A 22,069-nucleotide genomic window follows, 5' to 3' on the forward strand; every position below is an offset into this window, starting at 1 on the left:
CTCATTCCTACTATTAGTACGTTACCATAATCTAGTCTACTAACTAGCAGTGCATATATCAAGGTCTTTCTGGCTTCAAGGGGGATCCACGGAAAGACATTTCTCAGAATCCGCATTATTGCAAAGCATGTACCCGAGACTGTCTTCATATTATTGATCATAATTCCCAGGTTTCTTGCCTGCTTTTTTGGACTGGGTGACTCCCCAAGTTCCACAGGCCACCAGTCCGCCGGCCATAGTTCCTCAGCCTTCCCAAACAAGAGAATCTCCACCTTATTGGAGTTTGGGTGAAGGAAATTGTTGCTCATCCATTTGGCTATTTCCAACATACAGAACTTAAACTTAACTCTGGTTGCCTCAGGATCCGACTCGATGGGGATTATCACCAGAGTGTTGTCCGCATACGAGATCGAAGATCCAATAATGGCAGCCAGAGAAGCCACATAGATGTTGAACAGTGTCGTGGTCTGTGACACAAATGTGTGCAATTTGACACATTGTGTTCTGTTTTTCAAAAAGTTTTATAGCCAGGCCAAGGCCATATATCCGACACCAATCTCTCATAGCCTGTGCAGAAGGATGCTGTGAGAGATGGTGTTGAAGGCCGCCGACAGGTCCAGGAGCACTAACATTGTCAGAGTCCCCCTACCCTGTGACATCCTTATTGTATCTGTGACTTCCGCCAAGGCTGCTTCGGTGCTATCCCCTGCCCTGAAGCCCGATTAGGAGGGGTCCGACAAATTATACTGCTCCAAGTAACCTGTGAGTTGTTGATTAATCAATGTCTCCATGACCATAGAGCAGCATGGAAGGAGGCAAATCAGCCTATAAGTTTGCATGTCTGCCGGGTCTGCCAGCACCTTCTTTAGCAGAGATTTGATGTGCGCCTTCTTCCATTTCCACGGAAATGTAGCTGTAGCCAAAGAAATGTTACAGATCTCCGCGAGCGAGGCAGATAAGACCGTTGATAGCTCTGACATGATAAACGGCAAAGCTGGGTCTATTGGCGAGCCAGATTTTGTCGCTGTAAGTACCGACTCCACTTGCTCAGTGGTGATAGTTACAAAAGAGTTGAACCTGGGTAGTGAAGTATCCCTCCCAGAGGAGGCCATCCCCTTCGATACCTCTCCAACCCCCAAGGAACTATAGATTTTATCGATCTTCTCCTTGAAGTAGTTGGCTAGATCATCACAAAGCCCTTGCATAGGGGGAATAGAGAAACTGCTTACTTTGGGGTTTGTGAACTCTTTCAGTATCTTAAAGAGCTCCTTTGAGGAGTTTTTTGCCTTCCGTATTCGCGTGCCTAAATGATCTCTTCTTGCTGTATTACAGCTTTTTAGATAGTCTCGATGTGCCAATTTATAGGCCTGCCTATTCTCCGGGAGCTTATTTTTCCTCATTTTCTCTCGCTCCCTCTACACAGGGCCTTTTCTTTTTTAAGGCATTCCGAATACCAGGGGGCTGGAGCAGCCCTCTCCTGAGCACTCACTACTCTGAGAGGCTGTCTAAGGTGTTGCTAATGGAGGCCTCCCATCTTTCTAGGGCTTTGTCACTTGCTTCCCCCCTTTCAAATTTTAGTTTAGCAAAGTTGCTGCAGGCTCAGGCAGAGAGGCTTCCTTAGGGTAACCACCGGCAGAAGAGGAAGTTGTGATCTGGGGGGATACCATTGGTTGGGCCACCCAAGGCCGTGGGGAGTCTTATGCAGGGGTGCCTTGTGGCATCGGGTTTTCTTACCAGCTCCGGTCGCTGTCGGGGGACCCTTCAGGTTGACGCTGAATTGCGAGTCGCCGTAATCCGGATTATAGAGGTGAGTCTTTGTTTGAGCAAATCCGGGCTCACAGGGGACAGAGTCTGTAGGAAGGTTCCACCGCAGGTTCTGAGGGTTGCTGGCTGCTGGACTTGCCGGGGTTCATGCTGTTGGCAGGCCGTAGACTGGACAGGCAGGTAGGGCTGGGGCCAAGGTAGTTGGTGTCTTCTCCTTCCTGGGTAAGCATAGCTCTTCAGTCCTTCTTCTTTCTTCCTTGAATCTGAGGAGGCAAGGTTCAGGGTCACCCCTAAATACTAGATTTAGGGAAGATAAAGAAGTGTGCAGGTTGGGACCAAGGGTCTCTTCCTTAGGGTGGGTACACCCCCTATTATGCCACCCTCCAGTGGGAGGGGGCATGAGCCTCTTCCTAATTGGTTGAGTCCCCTTATCTTCAAGATGGAGGGGACTGAGATGTGTGCTTCACCTCTCCTCCCCCATCTGAGGGGTGGGGTTGGCAAAGGTAGGCCCACCTCTCTTTCTAGCTTGGATTTCCAGCCGATTCTCCTGCCCAAAGTGGGGGCCAGAACTGGTGGGAGCCAGTTGCTGGGGGCAGCAAAAGGCAGGGACAGCATCCAAAGGCGGCAGGCCTTTGAAGCTTTCCCTTTCGTGGACCCAGCCCATCCTGGGGGAGGAGGCATGGCACTTCTGCCCAGGATGGGCTTTGTTTCTGGATCCAGAGAGCGGAGGCTTTCTACCCAGGTGTCCAGAAACCTGTCTGGTGGTGGCATCTCTAAGATTCCCTGGGTATATTTTAAATTAAATCCCACACTGGCATCAGTATGGGTTTAATGTACTGAGAAGTTTGCTACCAAACTTCCCAGTCCTTAGTAAATCCATTATGGGGCTGTGGAGTTCGTAATAACCAACTCCAAGACCGTATACTCTTTATGGCTTTACTACACTTACTATGTCTAAGAATGGACTTAGACACTGTAGGGGTGCAGGGCTCATGCCTATGTAACCTCACCTCAGGACTATTGCACCCTGCTAGAGGGTTGTCTTACCTAGGCCTCAGGCAGTAGATTGCTGCCATGGCATACAGGTATGTGTGCCATGTCGACTCTTCACTTTTCTCTGTACCAAAAACGCAGCCTGCAGTGGCAGTTTGTGTGTGTTAAGGTGCCGGACCTCTAAGGGCCCTTAGAGGCCTTCCCTGGTCACAGTGCCCTTGATATCCATGGTACCTGTTACTAGGGAGCATGTGCGAATTGTGGATACAAAGGTACAGTCTTGGGAAAGAACACCGGCCCTGGGAACCTGATTGGCAGGGACACAGGGCACGTCAGGTTGCATCAGATGTCAGGCAAAAAGTGGGGGGTAACCATGCAAAAGGGGTACTTTCATAGTGAATTACTAACCGCAATTGGGTCAGAGGCAGACACCTCTCCCTTTCCCACCCAGATCTCACAGTACTGACGGATGCGTCTCTTCTGGGCGGCCATCTGGGGGAGGTGGAGATTAGAGGACTCAGATCTCCGGCTGAAGCCAGGCTCCATATCAACCCGTTGGAGCTTCGGGCAATCTGATTGGCTCTGAAAGCCTTTATCCCATCAATCAAGGGCTGGCTAGTTCAGGTGTTCACAGACAACACTCCCTCCATGTGGTACTGCAACAAACAGGGCGGTGTGGGTACATGGACTTTCTGTCAAAAGGCCCTCGTCTCTGAACTTGGCTGGAACTGCAGGGCATTTCCCTGGTGGTTCAAAATCTGGCCGGTTCTCTGAACGCCCGAGTGGACGAACTCAGCCGCCGGTGCCTTGCGGCTAACGAGATGCATCTCCATATGGAGGTGGTACAAGGTCTCTTTCAGCGGTGGGGAAAGCCTTGGTTAGATCCATTCGCCTCAGACGATAACGTGCAATGTCAACAGTTTTTGCATGTTGGAGTTTCCAAGCTGACTCTCGCTCGCCGACGCTTTTCATCATGAGCTGAGCTCAGGCCTCCTGTACACCTTTCCGCCCACACCACTCCTGCCCAGAGTGCTCAAGAAGATCAGGAACGACCGGGGACAAGTCCAGTCGCGGCTCGTACAGGTAAGCGTGTGGGCCGGTGCGGCAGGGCGGGGATAGTGGAATATTCTACATATGACGGGATAGGGAGAAGTATATAAATAAAAAAACACTTAACTTGCACTCACCGCATCGCCGAGTCGGTGATGCGACGAGCGCAAGTTAAGTGGTTTTATTTACTTATTTACCTTTGACTATCCTGTCGTATGTCAAATTCCACTACCCCCACCCCACCCGCCCCACTGCTCTTACCTGTGCGAGCCGCAACTGCACAAGTCTTTCTTGTGGCTCCGGAGTGGGCACAGAGTGTGGTATCCCGAGCTTCTGGCAGTGAGCATCGATCCTCCGATCAGGCTGCCCCTTCAGGAGGATCTTCTGTCGCAGCTGCAGGGGACGGTCTTCCACCCAAACCTGTCCACTCTCCGCCTCCTTCCGTGGAGATTGAGTGGCGACAGCTGACCGCTTTTGACCTTCCTCCCGAAGTCTGCAAAGTTATTCTGGTATACGCCTGCTGATAGAACACATTTTGTAAATATTGTACAGAAAGGTCTATTGACCCCTTATCTGCCTCTCTATCAGTTGTTCTCGTATTTATCCTTTCCCTTGCCCAACAGGGCTATGCTCTTGGCACTCTGAAGTGCTACCTTTTGGCCCTCTCAGCTTTTCTTCGGCTGCCAGATCATCCTTCACTTTTAAACCCCTCTTCTGCAGAGATTTTTGAAGGGGTTAACCCACTTTATTCCCCCTTCTCCTTTTATTATGCCACAGTGGGACCTTAATTTGGTCCTTACCTTTTTGATGTATGCACCGTTTGAGCCACTGCACAACTGCACTTTATGGTTGCTCACTATAAAAATCACCTCTGCCAGGATGGTGAGCGAACTGCAGGCACTGTCGTCGAAGTCTCCTTACTTGCCCGTCTTTCCGGACAAAGTGGTACTCCGGACTAGGTAAACTTTTCTGCCTAAGGTGGTAACACCCTTCGATCTGGGACAGCCTGTTACTCTGCCCACTTTATGTGCACCTCCACACCCTTCTAAAGAAGAGGAGTTTCTCTACCATTTGGACCCAAAAAGAGCGTTATCGTTCTACCTTGATCGCACCAAAGAGTTCCGGGTGGATGACCAACTCTTTATAGGATACTTGGGGGCAAAGAAGGGACGTGCTGTTCAAAAGAGGATCATTTCATGCTGGGTTATCCTCTGTATTAAAACATGTTACACCTAGCAAAGAAACCTCCTCTGGAATGCCTAAGGGCCCAATTCACTAGGATGAAGGCAGCCACCATAGCGCTCCAGCGTGGTGTCCCTATTGCTGATATCTGTCATGCGGCCTCTTGGGCATCTCTGCACACGTACAACAGACACTATTGCCTGGATTCTCAAGTTCACAGGGAGGCCATCTTTGTCTACTCTGTCTCTGTCCGCAGTCTCACCTCCAGGGAAGGTATTTCTTGGGTATCTGTTCGAAGGTAAGGAATCTGCGGCTAGATCGCTCCATCAGATGGACATGTTACTTACCTTCGGTAATGCCTTATCTGGTAGAGACATGATCTAGCCGCAGATTGCTTACTGACTCACCCATCGTCCCCTCACTGTGGAATTGTTTTAGTGTCCGGGATGTTTCCTTTCAGGCCCTAGTTATCTTTTTAACGATGGTCAGTCACCTAATGGTGACGAGCTTCTGCCGTGGAAAGTCAAGTCGTGAAAAGTACTGACGTCAGCGTTCAGGAGTGGTGGTTACATTGATGACTCTGATGTCACAATGATGACCAGCACGATTCCGATGATGTCGCACGGAGTCGACTAATGCCATCTACCGGCAGGCAGGGGTACTGCTAAGAAAAATCTTCCAGACCCAGCCTGACGCCTGGAAGTTCAAAGGTAAGGAATCTGCAGCTAGATCACGTCTGTCAGATAAGTCAATACCGAAGGTAAGTAACTTGTCCTTCAATACCTCCAAACATAAGATTCACGGATATCTTAACTTCAGGAGACTACTCAAGAGTTGAGTCTTTCCTACGTGACCACCATACACAAAACACAAATGTTCAGCAAACGCTTGTGTACATAAACATGCATGTCTTGATTATATGTATGTATTTAGGTATGTGCATTTCTTTGTACAAATATACACACTACTTATTGTTTAAAAACATATAGATATTCTTATAGGTCTGCTTACAAATGTATAAACTACTTATGGTTAAAATAAAAAAATATTTTAACCATATGTTTGTTAGACAGACCTATTAGAATATATGTATATTTTTAAACCATAAGTAGTATATACACTTGTACAAAGAAATGCACATACAGAGAGAGAGAGAGAGAGAGAGAGGGAGAGGGAGAGGGAGAGGGAGAGGGAGAGAGAGAGAGAGAAAAGATATGAATGAAAAATATATATATATATACATACATACATACATACATATACACACACATACTAGCAGCCCGTCCCGACGTTGTCCGGGTATGAATTGCTGCCGGCGAGAATACACATACTAGCAGCCCGTCCCGACGTTGTCCGGGTATGAATTGCTGCCGGCCAGTAGTATATTGGGTTGTAGGATTTGTTTGGATAGCATTTCTTATCTGTGACAGGCCTGTGAAACGCTCCGATTCACAATGCACTGCTGATGCACTTAAGAGTGCGCGTTCAGTAGTGTATGAACTCGAGTTTCCCTACTTTATTTTTCCTTGCAATATTACATAGCGCGAACTCGACAACCTGGCATGAGCACAATTTACATTACAGAAGAACACATTCATTTGTGGTAGGCACGGGGAGACAAAGCGATTTGCCTGGAATCACAGGATGTTGAACTGATGCCGAGATTCAAACGTAGCTCCCCAGCTCTAAAGTTCGCAATTCTAGAACTTGTGGCGGGAGGTGTGTCTAAAAGTGTATGTTGGTGCTGGCCATCAATGAGAGAGACCTGTGCATTTTTCAAATCGGTGGTGAAAAAATGTGAGTATGTTGCTGGAGATGTGGGCCGCCGTGCCACCAATGTACTTACCGGGGGAGGGTAAACACCCATTATTCCGCAACTTTCTTTCCGCATACCATCACTCCGCATACTTTCATTACGAAAGTACCATGACTCCGCAATGCCATTATAACGCATGGCATTACATTTTATATGCTTTTACCACGCATACATTTACAACGAAATTCGTTGTAAATGTATGAATGGTAAAAGCATGTTTTTTTTTAAATGTTTGGATAAGGTAAGTATGGGTATAGGGGTATATGTTTTGGGGTACTGAGGTATATGTTTTGGGGTGTTTGGGTATTTTAAGGGTTCAGATATTGTTTTGGGTTATGGGGTACAGGGGTAGTTTTAGGGTACAGGGATAGGTATGGGGTACAGGGGTAGTTTTAGGGATAGGTTTGTGTTTTGGGGTACAGGGGTATTTTAAGGGTTGAGGTTTAGGTGTGGGTTTTGGGGTATAGGGGTATTTTTGGGGTACAGGGGTAGGTTTGTGTTTTGGGGTACAGGGGTATTTTAAGGGTTGAGGGTAAGGTGTGGGTTTTGGGGTACAGGGTTATTTTTATGGCTCAGGGCTGGGTTTTGGGGTAGAGGGGTATTTTTAGGGTTCAGGGCTAGGTTTGTGTTTTGGGGTACAGGGGTATTTTAGGGTTCAGGGGTAGGTTTGGGATTTGGGGTACAGGGTTTATTTATAGGGTTAAGGTGGGTTAGTGTTTAAGGGTGTTGGGGTATTGTAAGGAGTAAGGGTGGGTTATGATTATGGGGTGCAGGGGTATTTAAAGGGAGCAGGGTGGACACCCGGAGCTGGAATGTACAGAACCTGAGAAGAAAAAACAATGAAATATTGGGCACAACGCTCCCTTTTTTTTCACCGTAATCCCGCACACGCCCACAGCTCACGATATGAGACATGGCATGAAGGGCGGAACGTACCACACGCCCCCAGCGTTTGTCATGCCCCCCAGCACACGCCCACAGCACAACGCAGACACGCCCACAAGGGACTACTTTGCTGGCATGGTTCTTTTACCCTTTAAATGTATATGGTGGGCGTCTGCATAGCCTATGTCCTTCTGCTGCAACTGCCCTTTCCAACGCTGTATTGGGTGTTGTGATTGGTGCTGTGGTTCCTGAGATTACCTGCCTCAAAGGTTTGGGCTCTCTTTATTATATTAGTATGGATGTGTGTGTGTGTGTGTGTGTGTGTGTGTGTGTATATAAATATATATATATATATATATATATATATATATATATATATATATATATATATATATTCACTGAAAAAAACATAGGTTTCAGTCACGTTATAGTTGGAAATTAGCATTTAAGAAACCTTAGAAATTCACTGAAAAAACCATAGGTTTCAAGGGCGTTATAGTTAGCTGGACATTTCACTCGTACAAAACCATAGAAATTCCATTGTTCTAGTTAGTTCAGCTAGACTCGCGCCCCCGCAATGCACTGCTGATGATGTCACATTTTACATCATGATGTAAAATGCCCCCCTCCCACATTTTTAAGAAGCCTGGGGGCGGGGGGGGTTTGGGGGGAGTGGCGGTTCCCGTAGGGATGGGGGGGCCTGAGATGACGAAGCCATGTTCTTGTCAAAATAGTAGTTTTATTTGTCAGCTGCCAGACGCGTTTCGCCTGACCTGCAGGCTTGCTCGCTTGGTGACCAAGACTTTTTGGGAAACTCGTGCATGTACTGTACTGTTTCCAATGAGCTCTCACGCGTGTATAGTGTTTACCTTGCGGGAGCGAGCAGCTGCGCCCGCGCTTGTTTACATATGCCTGTCTCGCAGTCTGGAAACAGATGGCGGTCGCGTTCACTTTTGCGCCTGCTTGTTCTAATTCGCTTTAACTTTCATGCTCGTGCTTTATCATTTCCTTCACTGCACCCCGTAACCTCCTCTCCCCCCTGCATTCTTAAACCATATTTTCTCGTTATCCACTACACCCAGTTGTTTCCTTTCTTGGTACACTGCTTCCAACTTTCTCCCTATCCCCGACCTCACCACCCCTTACACATAGCTGCGCAGTGCTTTTGTCCTGCCCCCTATCTGTGCCACTACCATTCGCTCCCTAAACCCCACTGTCCAAATTTTACCCAATCATTTCCTTCACACTGCCAGTTCCCATGCCCCTTAGTCGGCCTGTCGTCCCCGCACACTGCTCCCCTCCCGTTTATTTTATGTCTGTGTCTAGTTCTATATTTTCTTACTGTCCACCCTCCGCTTCAAATTATTTTCTCGCTCTGTCTGCTTCCTTCCAATGATATTTTCATATTCTATCCATTCCCTTTCAATCATCTATTTGTCTCTTTCCTTCTCTCCATCTCATTTTTATCAATTTATCTCTTATCTGTTTTTCACTTTTCTCCCACACTCTCCCATACATACCCTTCTATCACCCCCCTCTTTCCACCCCTTTCTGCATTCTTTCTCCTCACCCCTTTCCCCACAACCATTCTTAAGTTCATACCTTTTCTTATTTCTATCCATATCAACCTCCAAGCGACCTCTTTCTCCCCCACCGCACCTCCAAGCTCGTCTCTTCCATCCTACCACACATTTGGCAAATACAAAAAGCTCAATGGGTTAATGCCTTCCCCTGCATAAACTTTTGGATAGCATGCCAGCCACGGGATTACTTTTTAGGTAGGCCACTTTGCCACCAATACTTTTGAGGGCGGCAAACCGAGCTCTGTGACATGGGGTGATAATAACATTCACTATTTACAGTGCACACCATACATCATTGGGCAAATAGTCTGCCCACTTCAGCCACTGGCATTTTGCTTCTCCATGTGCACACATCCACTTAAAACGTACTGCACTTCACTGTCTACATCTGTACACCTATCTCTGCCTTGGTTTCGTAAAAGGTCACTTTTACATATTGTTATATTTCAAATCAGGTAAAACCATTTTACATGGCACAATTTGGACTTTTATTACCTTTAACGTTGTAATGCCTATTGCATATATTTCCCAAAAAATCTCATAAACCTATTGGCCATGCTAATACTTGTTTGTTTTTAATTAAGGTGACCTGTACTCGTCAAAAGAAAAATGTGCAGTGTGATACCTAAAGGTTGCTCTGGAGCAGGTTATAGCCATGGAACTTGTCACAAAGATTTAATAGAAAAACATTACAACTAGTGACACTTCCCCACACCCCTTTTGATCAGCATACATGTAAGGGCAACAATTTCACCATACTATAGCATCTAAGCCAGTGTTATAACCATCCAAGCTCCCCTTTCTCTCCATGCCTCCCAGAATTGTCTGTATTTCTAAGCTTCCTCTAAAACCTGGAGAGAGCCATATAAATACCCCTAAATGTTTGTGGAGAGGATGATTTACCATTTTAACTCTAATTCAGAAATATTTGGGGATAGTGTTGTAAGCCTTGCCATAGTTCCAAAGTAAAGGGGGGGTTAAAAATACACACTGGCACACCTTAAGGGCATCCTGCATGCAATAGCATTTCTCAAACCGCTTTATAAAAGCAGCAGAAAGAATGTTATAGCTCTGTTAACTTGCATCGAGGCCCTTGCTTTAAATTGCCTTACAGTGTGTCCATAAAAGTTTACTAGTGCAAGCATATATTTCTAAATCTGAGTACTTGAACTACTATGTAACAGTTGCATAGCTTTTCAATTCCTGGCTCCACAACACCCAGAAAAATGTGCTGCATGGCTAAACACTTATAAGGGCCCAAAGGCGAGACCTATTGGCTATGCCAATGCTTGTTTATATATGTAAGTGCTTCCCATTGAGGTTTAATTTCTGTGAAATGAGCATCGGGCTCAGAACGGCCCACCAAAACTTAATGGGGAGCGCCGCACAACTCCCCTCCAGGGGCCGATTTCAGCCCTTGGGCCCGGCCTCTTGCTCCTGGGTGCCCTGTAGCCCACCCAGGGCATCCAGTGACCACTGTTGTGGACCACAAGGGGAGCCTCAATTCCCGTGGTCCCTGCCAGTTCCCTGCCTCCAGCGGGAACCGGCACTGCTCCTGCATGCAGTGAGCTGCTAAATATGCAGCTCACAGCCAGTGGGAGCAATTTGTCATCCGTTTTCCTGCCCGCATCACAGCGGGCAGAGAAACAGATGGAAACTTTGCTCCCAGGAGGCGGGAGCAATTTGAGAACTCTCACTTGCTGGGAGCGGAGTTCGTGTTTGCTCTTGCTCAGTGGGAGCTGTCGCACCTCCCTCCAAACGAAAGTAAACTGCATTGTGGACGCCGCCTCAGACACCGCCGGCTTCCTCGCCCCTCTGAACTTTCCCATCTCAGAATATTACCTTTAAAATGTCTTTGAAGTCTGAAGGTTAGTAGAGACCAGGCCCAATCCACTTCCTGTATCCAAACTGCGCTTCATCACGGTCGACCATACCTTTAGACTTTGCCCTTGTCACTCGCCACTAGATGTACATGGTTGGCACTTTAATCTTTTAGGTGCTTTTTTCACTTTAAACTTAAAAATGATATAACTCTGGTTCTGCTGATTGAATTTTTGTCTTGGTATCAAATCATTTATTACAATTTACTGTAGTTTTGTCAATTGATGTGGGATTTTTCTACTGTTGTGTTTTCACTTTATTGCTGTTTAAGTGCTGATTAATACTTTTCACATTGCCTCTAAGTTAAGCCTGACAGCTTTTGTGCCAAGCTACCCAGGGGTTAAGCACAGTATAATTTAGTGACTTTTATGGTTAACCCTCACAAGGATTGTGGTTGTTGCCTGAGTGGGGTTTCAACTAATAATCCAATTTCTCACAAAGTCTGACTCTAGAGCTGTACTGTTCAATGTGCCAACCATCTGTCACTTAAGCGCCTTTATGTGAAAGACCTGAGCTGCAAGAGGTACATCTGCCTTACTAGTAACTCACCACCTTATTAACTTAACCAAGATTAGAATTACGTTTAAGCATGTCTCGTGCAGAATAAGGTGCACGTCATATAAGATTAACCGCAAGCAACAGACAGTTGGTCGCAGCACTATTGTTTGTGGTGACATCATACTTCTTGCCTCCGTACTTAAATGCAGTTTCTGATAGATACTTCGTACTACAGATTCCTCACCTCAAAATATCCCCCAGGTGCCGAACTGCATCCAGACAATTTTTGTAGCAGGCCTCCCATGTGCCAGGAGTGGCAATATGCAGTTAACACTGGCACCAGTCTTGGCTATTGACTCCCAAATCTTTTGTTTGCATCTAATGACTGCAGCTGAAGCGTTCATGAAGATGGCCACTGCATTTACTCTATGTTGGTTCCATGCTAGCTTATTATCAAAGCGTATGCCCAAGTAGTCCGATTTGTTGACCTTCTCTAATAGCTCATAGTTAGTATGTTATATAATTCTGGCTATTCATGATACAATGGGGGGTGCAAATTCCTTCCATACGATGGACATCCCTAGTAGAAACTCTACATTTGTATCAGATGGAGTATTTTGTGAAAATTACTAACTGATTTTTAGTTTATAAATATGTATTTGTCAAAAATGAAAATAGTATCTTAGGACAAAAAATGAAGTTTTGCAGGAAAATGCAGAACTGTTGTTGGGGTGAATTGAGCTCACGTTTATAAAAGTACTGATGTCTGGGACAGAATTCAGGAGTTCAGAAAGGCTTATTTTGGTTCCTTGGTTGTTGGTTACTATTAAATGGTAAATTACTTTTTTTGGAGGCATTTAGTCATTTATAAACATGAAACATTCTATTTTATTACTACTTATAGTTTGAGCCTAAGCCTGTAAGATTGGCATAAACAATCTGATCCTGCAAGCTCCGTGCAAATGAGTAGGAGCATAGCTGTATGGACCTGTATGATTCGTTTGGCTGGGTTATCTATGATTTGAGATTGTGAGGTCCTCCCAAGTAGATTCTGCTTCACAGCAAATGTCAAGGAATAGGCTTGGGTGAGGCAGAATGCAAAAAAAGTGAAGAAGGATGCCTTCTCTGTTTTGAAAAACGATAGTCCATGTGAAATTGCCTAATTAGATTTTTTAATGGTTGTAGTAGATTAGTCCAATTTTTGGGGATATGCTAGCTGGGAGAAAAAAAATTCCACCAGTCATCAAATGAGGTGTGAGAATGACAGGATTACTTACTGGTAAACTTCATTACTCCTCTTCATCCTTCTCCATCCCAGTGCTCAAGGTGTTTGGAGGCTTTGTCTGCAATCTTTGTCCTATTGCATGACATGGTCAGGGAGTGCTGATCCTCTACAGCACTTTTACGGACCATACAACAGACAGGGCTTGCAAAGGGTTACCAAACTTGTTGTGTTTTAAAGCGCAAACCTAGATATGAGATGCCTTGTTAGGGAGGGCAAATGTTGGATGTCTGAAAGGTTCTCAGTTTGTCTCAAAGGAAAATCACTTGATCTGTGTTCTTGCAGTTTTGCTTATTTTTTGGTGATGGTGTAATAGCGTTCACATGTGTTTATTTGATACCACTGCTTATAGCTGGTTATGACAAAATATTAATCGATATTTTGTTAAGTTTTTTTTGTTAGATCCTCTTAACAAAGCAGCCATTACATATGTTCTTTGTCATATATTCCATTAAAAGCAAACTCTTAAAGCTTTTACTGTGTTTCAGAAATATGTCTAAAATATGCCCAAGTAGAAACCCTGGCATATACCAATCCCGATTTCATTATATGTACCAGAAAATAATTGCTTGCATTTCACTTATAAATACGGGGACTAGGTTTGTGCATGCCTTTTATTCCCCTGCATTAACTGATTAAAGCTCGGTATATTGGCATTTCCATCGCTGGTTGCCACGTCAGATCTACTATGCTTTCCTAACCTTTCATGTTTTTAACAGAGCAACTAATTTAAGTATTACCATTCCCACATTAAATGTTTTGCAAATAGTATATTAAATACATTTTGAGTGAAAAAGGGCTATGATCATGCGGCCTGGTGAGGGATTTCTGATTCCTGTGCCCTTTTCTTTTCAGTCATGCGAGGGACCGGGTCATCGCCGCATTGGGAGATGGGACTCTGGCTGTATTTCATCGAGATGCAGGTAGGTTGAACTTATCAGGAAAGTGGTGTCCGTTGATGCTTAAAAGTGACATCTTCAGACAACTAATTTTGTGTTATTGTTGGCATTCCCACAAGATGAATGCCAACATGCCTAGTCTTCAAGATGTTGATTTGTGGACTTTTTATATTGTTTTGCTGTTAAGTAAAACACAACTCTGGTACATTAAAAAGTGGCTTACAGTAGAAACTATATCTAGTTGCAAGATGTCTGTTATTACAATGTTTATCGACGATTGTGCACTTAACTGTTCCTATTTTGGGCAATTTAACGAGTGAAATGTCGGCTACCAACACAGCTGTGCCATTGGATCTTTCTGCTGACCTGCCTGTACTATTTCAGTCTTATAATACCTCATCCTGTGCAATTCTGCCAGGTCAGCTTGCTCCTGGTATACAGCTGCCTTCCATATCCTGTGCTTTGCCCTTCCTCAGCCCCTGTGCAATGGTACTCTTTCCACACCTCGTGTGCGTCTGCTATGGCAGGACAATGTTTTCTTTGCCTCTGTTTGTCCGCTCTAAAGTAAAGAAAATGTGCAAAGGGTTGTCTTTCTCCTGCATGTTCACTCGTGTGCAGTCAGTACAGTGGTATGTTGTGCAGCATCTCCCCTTACAGTGCATGGTCCTGTTTGTGAGAAGAACTGTACAACACCTCTGTCACAAACACTTGTGCAGAGCAGTTCTGAAATGCTTGATGTTCAAGGATCTCCCGTGATAACTGACATATAAAGCATCCTTGAAGGACATCGATACCTGTGAATTCCACTTGATTGTAGATGTGGCTTAGTCTTGCTTTAAGTCATACGTGGGCAAATCCATGATGTTTGATCCCGTGAGTGCATTCATCTATTTTATTTCAGAATACACCATCAGCTGCCCTGGAAAAGGCCTCTCACTGCTGCTCTCAAGAGGCTACCTTGTATGTGCTCCATCATACACTCACACCTGTCATGGTCTGGGGGTGCACACACACAGTCTGACACTATACACAGCCTCATGGTGCCTTAATAGCTTAATATTGGATTCATTTCTGAGATACCCATGCTGGCAAGCACTAGGCCTTGTCCTCATGTGCCAAAACACCTTAACCCTGGTTCTGTTAAATGTACCGGTTCATGGAGGTAGCCGGAGATTTGCTCGGGATCCTTGAATCTGAGCACCTTCTCTTTTGTGTTTATGTACCGGGTTACTGAAGTCTGTTACCCAAGTGGCCGAAATGCCTTGGAAAGAAGGGGGAAAGTGCAGCAACAGCAATACCCCGGACTGTGTTTGCAGGTGAACACACCTGCAAGTGTGCCAGGATTCTACCTGTCTGGGAATTACTTTGGTTTCTGTATTTTCAGGTTTGGGTGAGAAGGTCATAGACTAATCAGTCATTGTTACTAAAATCTGATCTTCATTAGCAGCAGTTATCTCAGGAGACAATGAATTCTCCTTTTAGAGCCTTGTTGCAAGCAAAATAGGCTGGCTACAGGAGTGGTGGATATCCCATGTTTGGTGACACCCACACTATGACTGCCAGACCTCAAATGCAATTCTGAAGGCCTTGTGATTGACCCTCACACACCCAGCAGCTGAGAGAAACATTTCATGTGCCAGAAACACCGGAGTGGTGTCAAGGTGCATATTATGTCCTCCTAGAGCTGAGGTCTTCAAACTTTTTGATGCCGAGACCCCTTGCCAATAATTTTAGGCATAAGAATCCCCTCCTGACAAAAATGTATAGAACCGGGTACTCCTCATTATCAACAACTATTGACAACCATAAACTCCCCCAATTCCCACAGCAAATAATTTTTATGGTGGGTGAAACATTATTAAACCGTGTTTAGCAAACCGAAGGTCAGTGAGCAGTGGGGCGTTGTCAAAGGCGCAGCTTAAACCAAAGGGTCTAATTTATGAGTAATTGGTCTTAGGGCAGCACTGCAAGTCTTCTTGCTGTGTTGCCCTACGCCAAAGTGAAAGGCCAGGAATGCACTATATTTATGAAATGCAGTGCATTCCTGTCCTTTCCCCTTGCGTTGACGTACACATTGCTGCCTAGCACCAACATAGGTAGGATTGTTTTTGTGCAGGAAGGGGCACAATCCTTCACAAAAACAATCCTGAGTCGTTTTCCTCTCTCCTTGTGAGCTGAAGAATGCTAATTTAGGACGAAAACCTTGATGGGGCACGGCATGCCCATACTTGTGTACAGGGGTGCGACTAGACCTGAACTTTGGGGGGACTAACATTCCCAGGCAGGACTGGCCCTAGCACTGGTCACACATGGTGAAACAGTCTTTTTTGACGCCCCTGCCCCATTTCCTTCTTGAATTCCATCACTACCACTCACCAACAATGCACCTCATCTCTCTATTGTACCTTTTTGACAAAATTTCATTTTTTTTATAGCACTACTCATAATTTACTCGCACTCTGTTCTTTGATCTGCATAGTACACGTTCTTTGTAGCAGGCACTTTAACTCTCTGTGCTGTGTGGGTGGCAGGAGTGCCCATGTGATTGCACGGTGAGCGATGCGACAGTGTGAGAGTAGGGTAAGAAGAGTGACTGCAGGGTGAGTGAGGTGCCAATATTAATTTGGGTGCGGATGTAAGTGCAGAGTGGGAAGAATTAATGTATGGTTGCTTAGTGATGGTCTTATTTGATTGAGATTGCAGATTGAGCAGCGAGGGAGACAGGTGAGCTACATGTCACGAATGCAGGCTGAGTATTTTGCTTGTGTGACTGCAGGGTGAGGTACAGGGTGAACAGCACAAGAGTAATCACTGTGAGTGCAGGGTGGGTGGGTGAATGGCGTGAGTGCATGGAGGCATTGTGATCGCTGTGAATGCAGGGTGAGCCTGAAAGTGAAGGGCAAGAATGAGGAGTGAGTTGTCTGAATGCAGTGTGCATTCCCAGACACTTGGAATAATTCAGCATGTTATTGACGGCGACGTAGGGTTTCAGATATAAGTTAAACTATTGCTATCATGGCTTTAATCAGGGATCGAGGGTGGAGGAAACAAATAATGTACGGATCCTGCAACAAAGCTTTCAGTCTTCTTGCCAGCTCATTATTTTGATGTCCCAGATGGTACAAAAATAAGCAGTCGTATTTTCAGCACTTATCTGTGCATACTTCGAACAGCAAATATAAATAGAATGCACTTTTTAATTGTGCTCTAGGGCTACCTGAATGATCCATGACTGATAAATAAAGGGAACAAAGACAGAAAAGTCACATTACAAATGAATACATACTTCTTTATTTATAACCCTATTTAGTATCAAGACCAGGTCTTCGCAGGCTCTTTAAACAAAATATGGCTGGCATTTTTCTTTTGGCAACCCTACTTTACATTCCTTTGTATGCAATGCACTCTCATTCTACAACAGTAAATGTAAAATATAAATGTACGTAATAGGCAGTCAGAGTGTGGGCCATGGGGTACAGGAACCATAAGCCTTTTTACCCCTATGGGTGTTACGCGCCTGCTTGCATAATTTCAAGAGAAACATTTACCTTTTTTCTGGGAAGAGCTAACCCTCCAAGGACGAGGTTAATATCTACAGATAAAACCGAAAGCAAGGAACACAAGGTAATTTCAGCTGCAGTAGAAGGCAAGGAGACTCCTCTGCTATTAAACCGGACTGTTTGTTGCCTTTCGTGTTAGCAGGAGACTCCCTGCCTCCCACTGCAGCTGAAGCATTTCAGCTGTAGGAATGGACCCCTTCCTGTGAGGCTTAGCTCTTCCCAGAAAGTAAGCACAGTTTCTCTTGAAATTACAAAAGCATGGGCACATGGTGCCCCATCGATTTCCCCTCCCTCCCCCTGTCATCACCCTCTGAAAACAAACCGAGGTAAGATTTTAGGGTGGAGTGCGTGCCCCCCCCGAGAGGGCGTCGCGCAACCCCCAGTGGGACGCGCCCCACAGATTGAAGAACTCTGCCCTAAGGTATAACGGCATTCGAAAATAACAACAGGCGCCATCTTGGAACGCCCAATGATGCAATCAAACTCATGGTTTATTCCTAGAGCTGTCATCTCAAGATCCAAACCAGTATCAATCTTGATCAAAATCTGAACCCTTCATCACTGATCACCTACTCAATTATTCAAATCATGCCGGAAGACCATAGTACCGAATTACCCCTTATCAAGATATTGCCTACTTTAACCTCCAACATAACATGTTTATCCTAAACATCATGAACGCATGACATTGTAACATAGCACTATGTAGTTTAGACCTAAATATGTTCACAAATAAAAGTAAGCCTCACCGAGGTTATAAGTTCTAAACGTCCTGATTACATTCAATACAATTCGAACTGCAATTTCTAGTAAATCCAAATCAACAAGCAGAACTTCACCATGGTTGACTGCATCCAGCCCATCATTATAAGAAAACATGTTGATTATGTTACATATATCAGTGTGCCCATCACCAAGTGGTTAACCCCATACCATCATGTTTAATGTTTATGTGATATGTTTACCTGTGTTGTGTTCTAATGGAAAGGTATGACATTTGCGTTCCTACATGTGTAATATACAGATTCCTAGACCTAACACCTACGTTTTGAATGTATTGTTGGCATGCAATTATCTCATATGAAACAACTCCTATCTAGTCTGTCATTCAATCCTCTCCTCTTTCCAATGTGCGGCTATAGTGGATGTCTTACTTTTGATCTTTATTGTGCTTTTATGTTCCATGGTTCTTATTTTTATTTTTCACTCCTTCTTTCCTACATATGCTTTGCCACACGGGCATTTAATGCAATATATCATGTTCTGAGTATTGCAATCAGACGTATGTCTAAGTTTTATGAGTTCACCTGTGTTTGGGTGGGTTAAACAACCTCCAATGATAACATTATTGCAATGCGTGCAATTCAAACATTTGTTGGTTCCTGTATGTTCCTCTATTGTCTTGTTTCTTAACTGGTATTGCCAACAGTCCTCTCAAATTCTTCCCTCTCTTGTAGGCATGTAATGGTTTATCCTTGAACAAATTATTGAAGTCCAGGTTCATTTCCCAACAATTCCCATCTTGTGTTAATCACTTTTTAATGGTTCTTGATCTGATGGAATATTTTGAGACAAAAACCAAAGCTTCATCTTTAGGTTTGTTGAGCTTAGTAAAGAGATCCATCCTCGTTTTTTTGGTTCACCCTTGTTATACATTCCATTAGTGTGTTTTCTGGATATCCTCTTTCAATGTATTTTTGTTTGTATTCATATGTTCTACGGGTGTTGACAGCACACGTAGCAGTGTAGCACCACTGCTTTATTAAGTACTAGCAGCCCGTCCCGACGTTGTCCGGGTATGAATTGCTGCCGGCCAGTAGTATATTGTTTTGTAGGATTTCGTTTTGATAGTATTTCTTATCTGTGACAGGCTTGTGAAACGCTCCGATTCACAGTGCACTGCTGATGCACTTAAGAGTGCGTGTTCAGTAGTGTGTGAACTAGAGTATCCCTACTTTATTTTTCCTTGCAATATTATATAGTGCGAACTCGACAACATGGCATGAGCACAATTTACATTACAGAAGAACACATTCATTTGTGGTAGGCACGGGGAGACAAAGCGATTTGCCTGGAATCACAGGATGTTGAACTGATGCCGAGATTCGAACGTAGCTCCCCAGCTCTAAAGTTCGCAATTCTAGAACTTGTGGCGAGAGGTGTGTCTAAAAGTGTATGTCGGTGCTGGCGATCAATAAGAGAGACCTGTGCATTTTTCAAATCGGTGGTGAAAAAATATGAATATGTTGCTGGAGGTGTGGGCTGCCGTGCCACCAATGTACTTACCGGGGGAGGGTAAACACCCATTATTCCGCAACTTTCTTTGCGCATACCATCACTCCGCATACTTTCATTACGAAAGTACCATGACTCCGCAATGCCATTATAACGCATGGCATTACATTTTATATGCTTTTACCACGCATACATTTACAACGAAATTCGTTGTAAATGCATGAATGGTAAAAGCATGTTTTTTTATGTTTGGATAAGGTAAGTATGGGTATAGGGGTATATGTTTTTGGGTACTGAGGTATATGTTTTGGGGTGTTTGGGTATTTTAAGGGTTCAGATATAGCTTTGGGTTATGGGGTACAGGGGTAGTTTTAGGGTTTAGGGATAGGTATGGGTTTTGGGGTACAGGGGTATTTTTAGGGTTCAGGGCTAGGTTTGGGTTTTGGGGTATAGGGGTATTTTTAGGATTCAGGGGTGTAGGTTTGGGCTTTGGGGTACAGGGGTATTTTAAGGGTTCAGGGGTAGGTTTGGGTTTTGGGGTATAGGGGTATTTTTAGGATTCAGGGGTAGGTTTGGGCTTTGGGGTACAGGGGTATTTTAAGGGTTCAGGGCTAGGTTTGGGTTTTGGGGTACAGGGGTATTTTTAGGGTTCAGGGGTAGGTTTGGGTTTTGGGGTACAGGGGTATTTTAAGGGTTCAGGGCTAGGTTTGTGTTTTGGGGTACAGGGGTATTTTAGGGTTCAGGGGTAGGTTTGGGTTTTGGGGTACAGGGTATATTTATAGGGTAAAGATGGGTTAGTGTTTAAGGGTGTTGGGGTATTTTAAGGAGTACGGGTGGGTTATGATTATGGGGTGCAGGGGTATTTAAAGGGAGCAGGGTGGACACCCGGAGCTGGAATGTACAGAACCTGGGAAGAAAAAACAATGAAATATTGGGCACAACGCTCGCTTTTTTTTCCGTAATCCCGCGCCCCCGCACACGCCTATGCCCACAGCACACGATATGAGACATGGCATGAAGGGCGGAACGTACCACACGCCCCCAGCGTTTGTCACACCCCCAGCACACGCCCACAACACAACGCAGATACGCCCACAAGGGACTACTTTGCTGGCACGGTTCTTTTACCTTTTAAATGTATATGGTGGGCGTATGCATAGCCTATGTCCTTCTGCTGCAACTGCCCTTTCCAACGCTGTATTGGGTGTTGTGATTGGTGCTGTGGTTCCTGAGATTAACCACCTCAAAGGTTTGGGCTCTCTTTATTATATTAGTATGGATATATAACAGTAGTAAAACATATTATAATATACTATAATGGACTGCACAGTCACTGTAGTAGCCCATCCCTGTCCTTTTGTAAAAGGAACGAAAGTTGAAACACAGCCAGTCAGGATCTAGCACCCTCTAGAACACTCCACAGAGAGGCAAGTCCCTCAGATATTTTTACCGCACGTCGTGTGACAGGGAGTCTCCCTGAGATCTGCTCAGTTTTCTTTCATCTGTTGGATTTTGTGAGCACAGAAAGTCTGATGCGTCTAAAAAAAAAAAAAAAAAGATTTTCAAGCCTTGTAGGTCATGTGGGAAGAAGAGGCTACATTTTGAAGATCCCCACAAGGATTTATTGCTTTTACCCTTCTCATAAAGTTAAAGACTGTAGGATCTGCAGGGCTTTTTCATCCAAGACCTTGAAAGACAGGGAAGGCAGATTACTTATTTGGCTACAAAGGCTGAAATCTAAAACCTCTGTGGTGTCTGATGATGAAGGCAGTGGTAGTTCCCAGGCATCAGTCCATCTGGCAAAGAAAAGGGACATGTCTGAGGAATCCACTCAGGGACACAAGAAATCTACAAAATCTATGTCATAAAGCTCTAGAAACTACCTAAAAAAAAGGGACGCTGCTATTCCCTTCTGAGGAAAGATCTGTGGAAAAAACTGCATCAAAAACGGCCCTAAGGACTGTGTTGCAGGGATTCTGCTCACACACAGAACTGTGCACAGAGACCCAGGACATCAGTGAATTGGGGAGGACCAAAAAACTCACCTCAGTACTTAGAACCCCTAACCGACTAGCATCAGTGTCACATTAGGTCTTCGTCCTATATCAAAGGTACCAATGATTAGACAACCCAGAACATATGACTTAGGTTACTCTCAGGGATGGTGGGAATTAAGAACACTCTTTCGTTATATTCTCATACCAGTCCACAACAGGAGTAAAAAGAGACACGGGAAAGGTTAAAATATAACGATTTGCTCTAAGATGCACTATTTTTGCTAACACAAGCAGACATATGATTAGAAATAATATGATCAGCATTGTTACAATTCCATAAAACACAAAAGGAGAAATCATATTACAATGATGGTGAAAACAGGTCTTATAGCGCCTAGTATATCACCCTCCCTAGCTAGGAACTATGTTTTATAAAATATAGAA

General features: G+C 44.6%; 1 protein-coding gene across 2 annotated transcripts in view; it reads left to right on the plus strand.

Moving 5' to 3' along the window:
- The window catches only part of LOC144770421 (C-Jun-amino-terminal kinase-interacting protein 4-like), a 1,040,418-nt gene that overhangs the window by 858,823 nt on the left and 159,526 nt on the right, over nucleotides 1–22,069 (plus strand). For both annotated transcript variants that reach the window (XM_078654929.1, XM_078654928.1), the window contains exon 22: nucleotides 13,790–13,857. In XM_078654929.1, coding sequence (XP_078511055.1) covers nucleotides 13,790–13,857 — 68 coding nt within the window. The remainder of the gene's footprint in view (nucleotides 1–13,789; nucleotides 13,858–22,069) is intronic.

Source organism: Lissotriton helveticus, chromosome 7, assembly GCF_964261635.1.
Source record: "Lissotriton helveticus chromosome 7, aLisHel1.1, whole genome shotgun sequence".
NCBI classification, from domain to species: domain Eukaryota; kingdom Metazoa; phylum Chordata; class Amphibia; order Caudata; family Salamandridae; genus Lissotriton; species Lissotriton helveticus.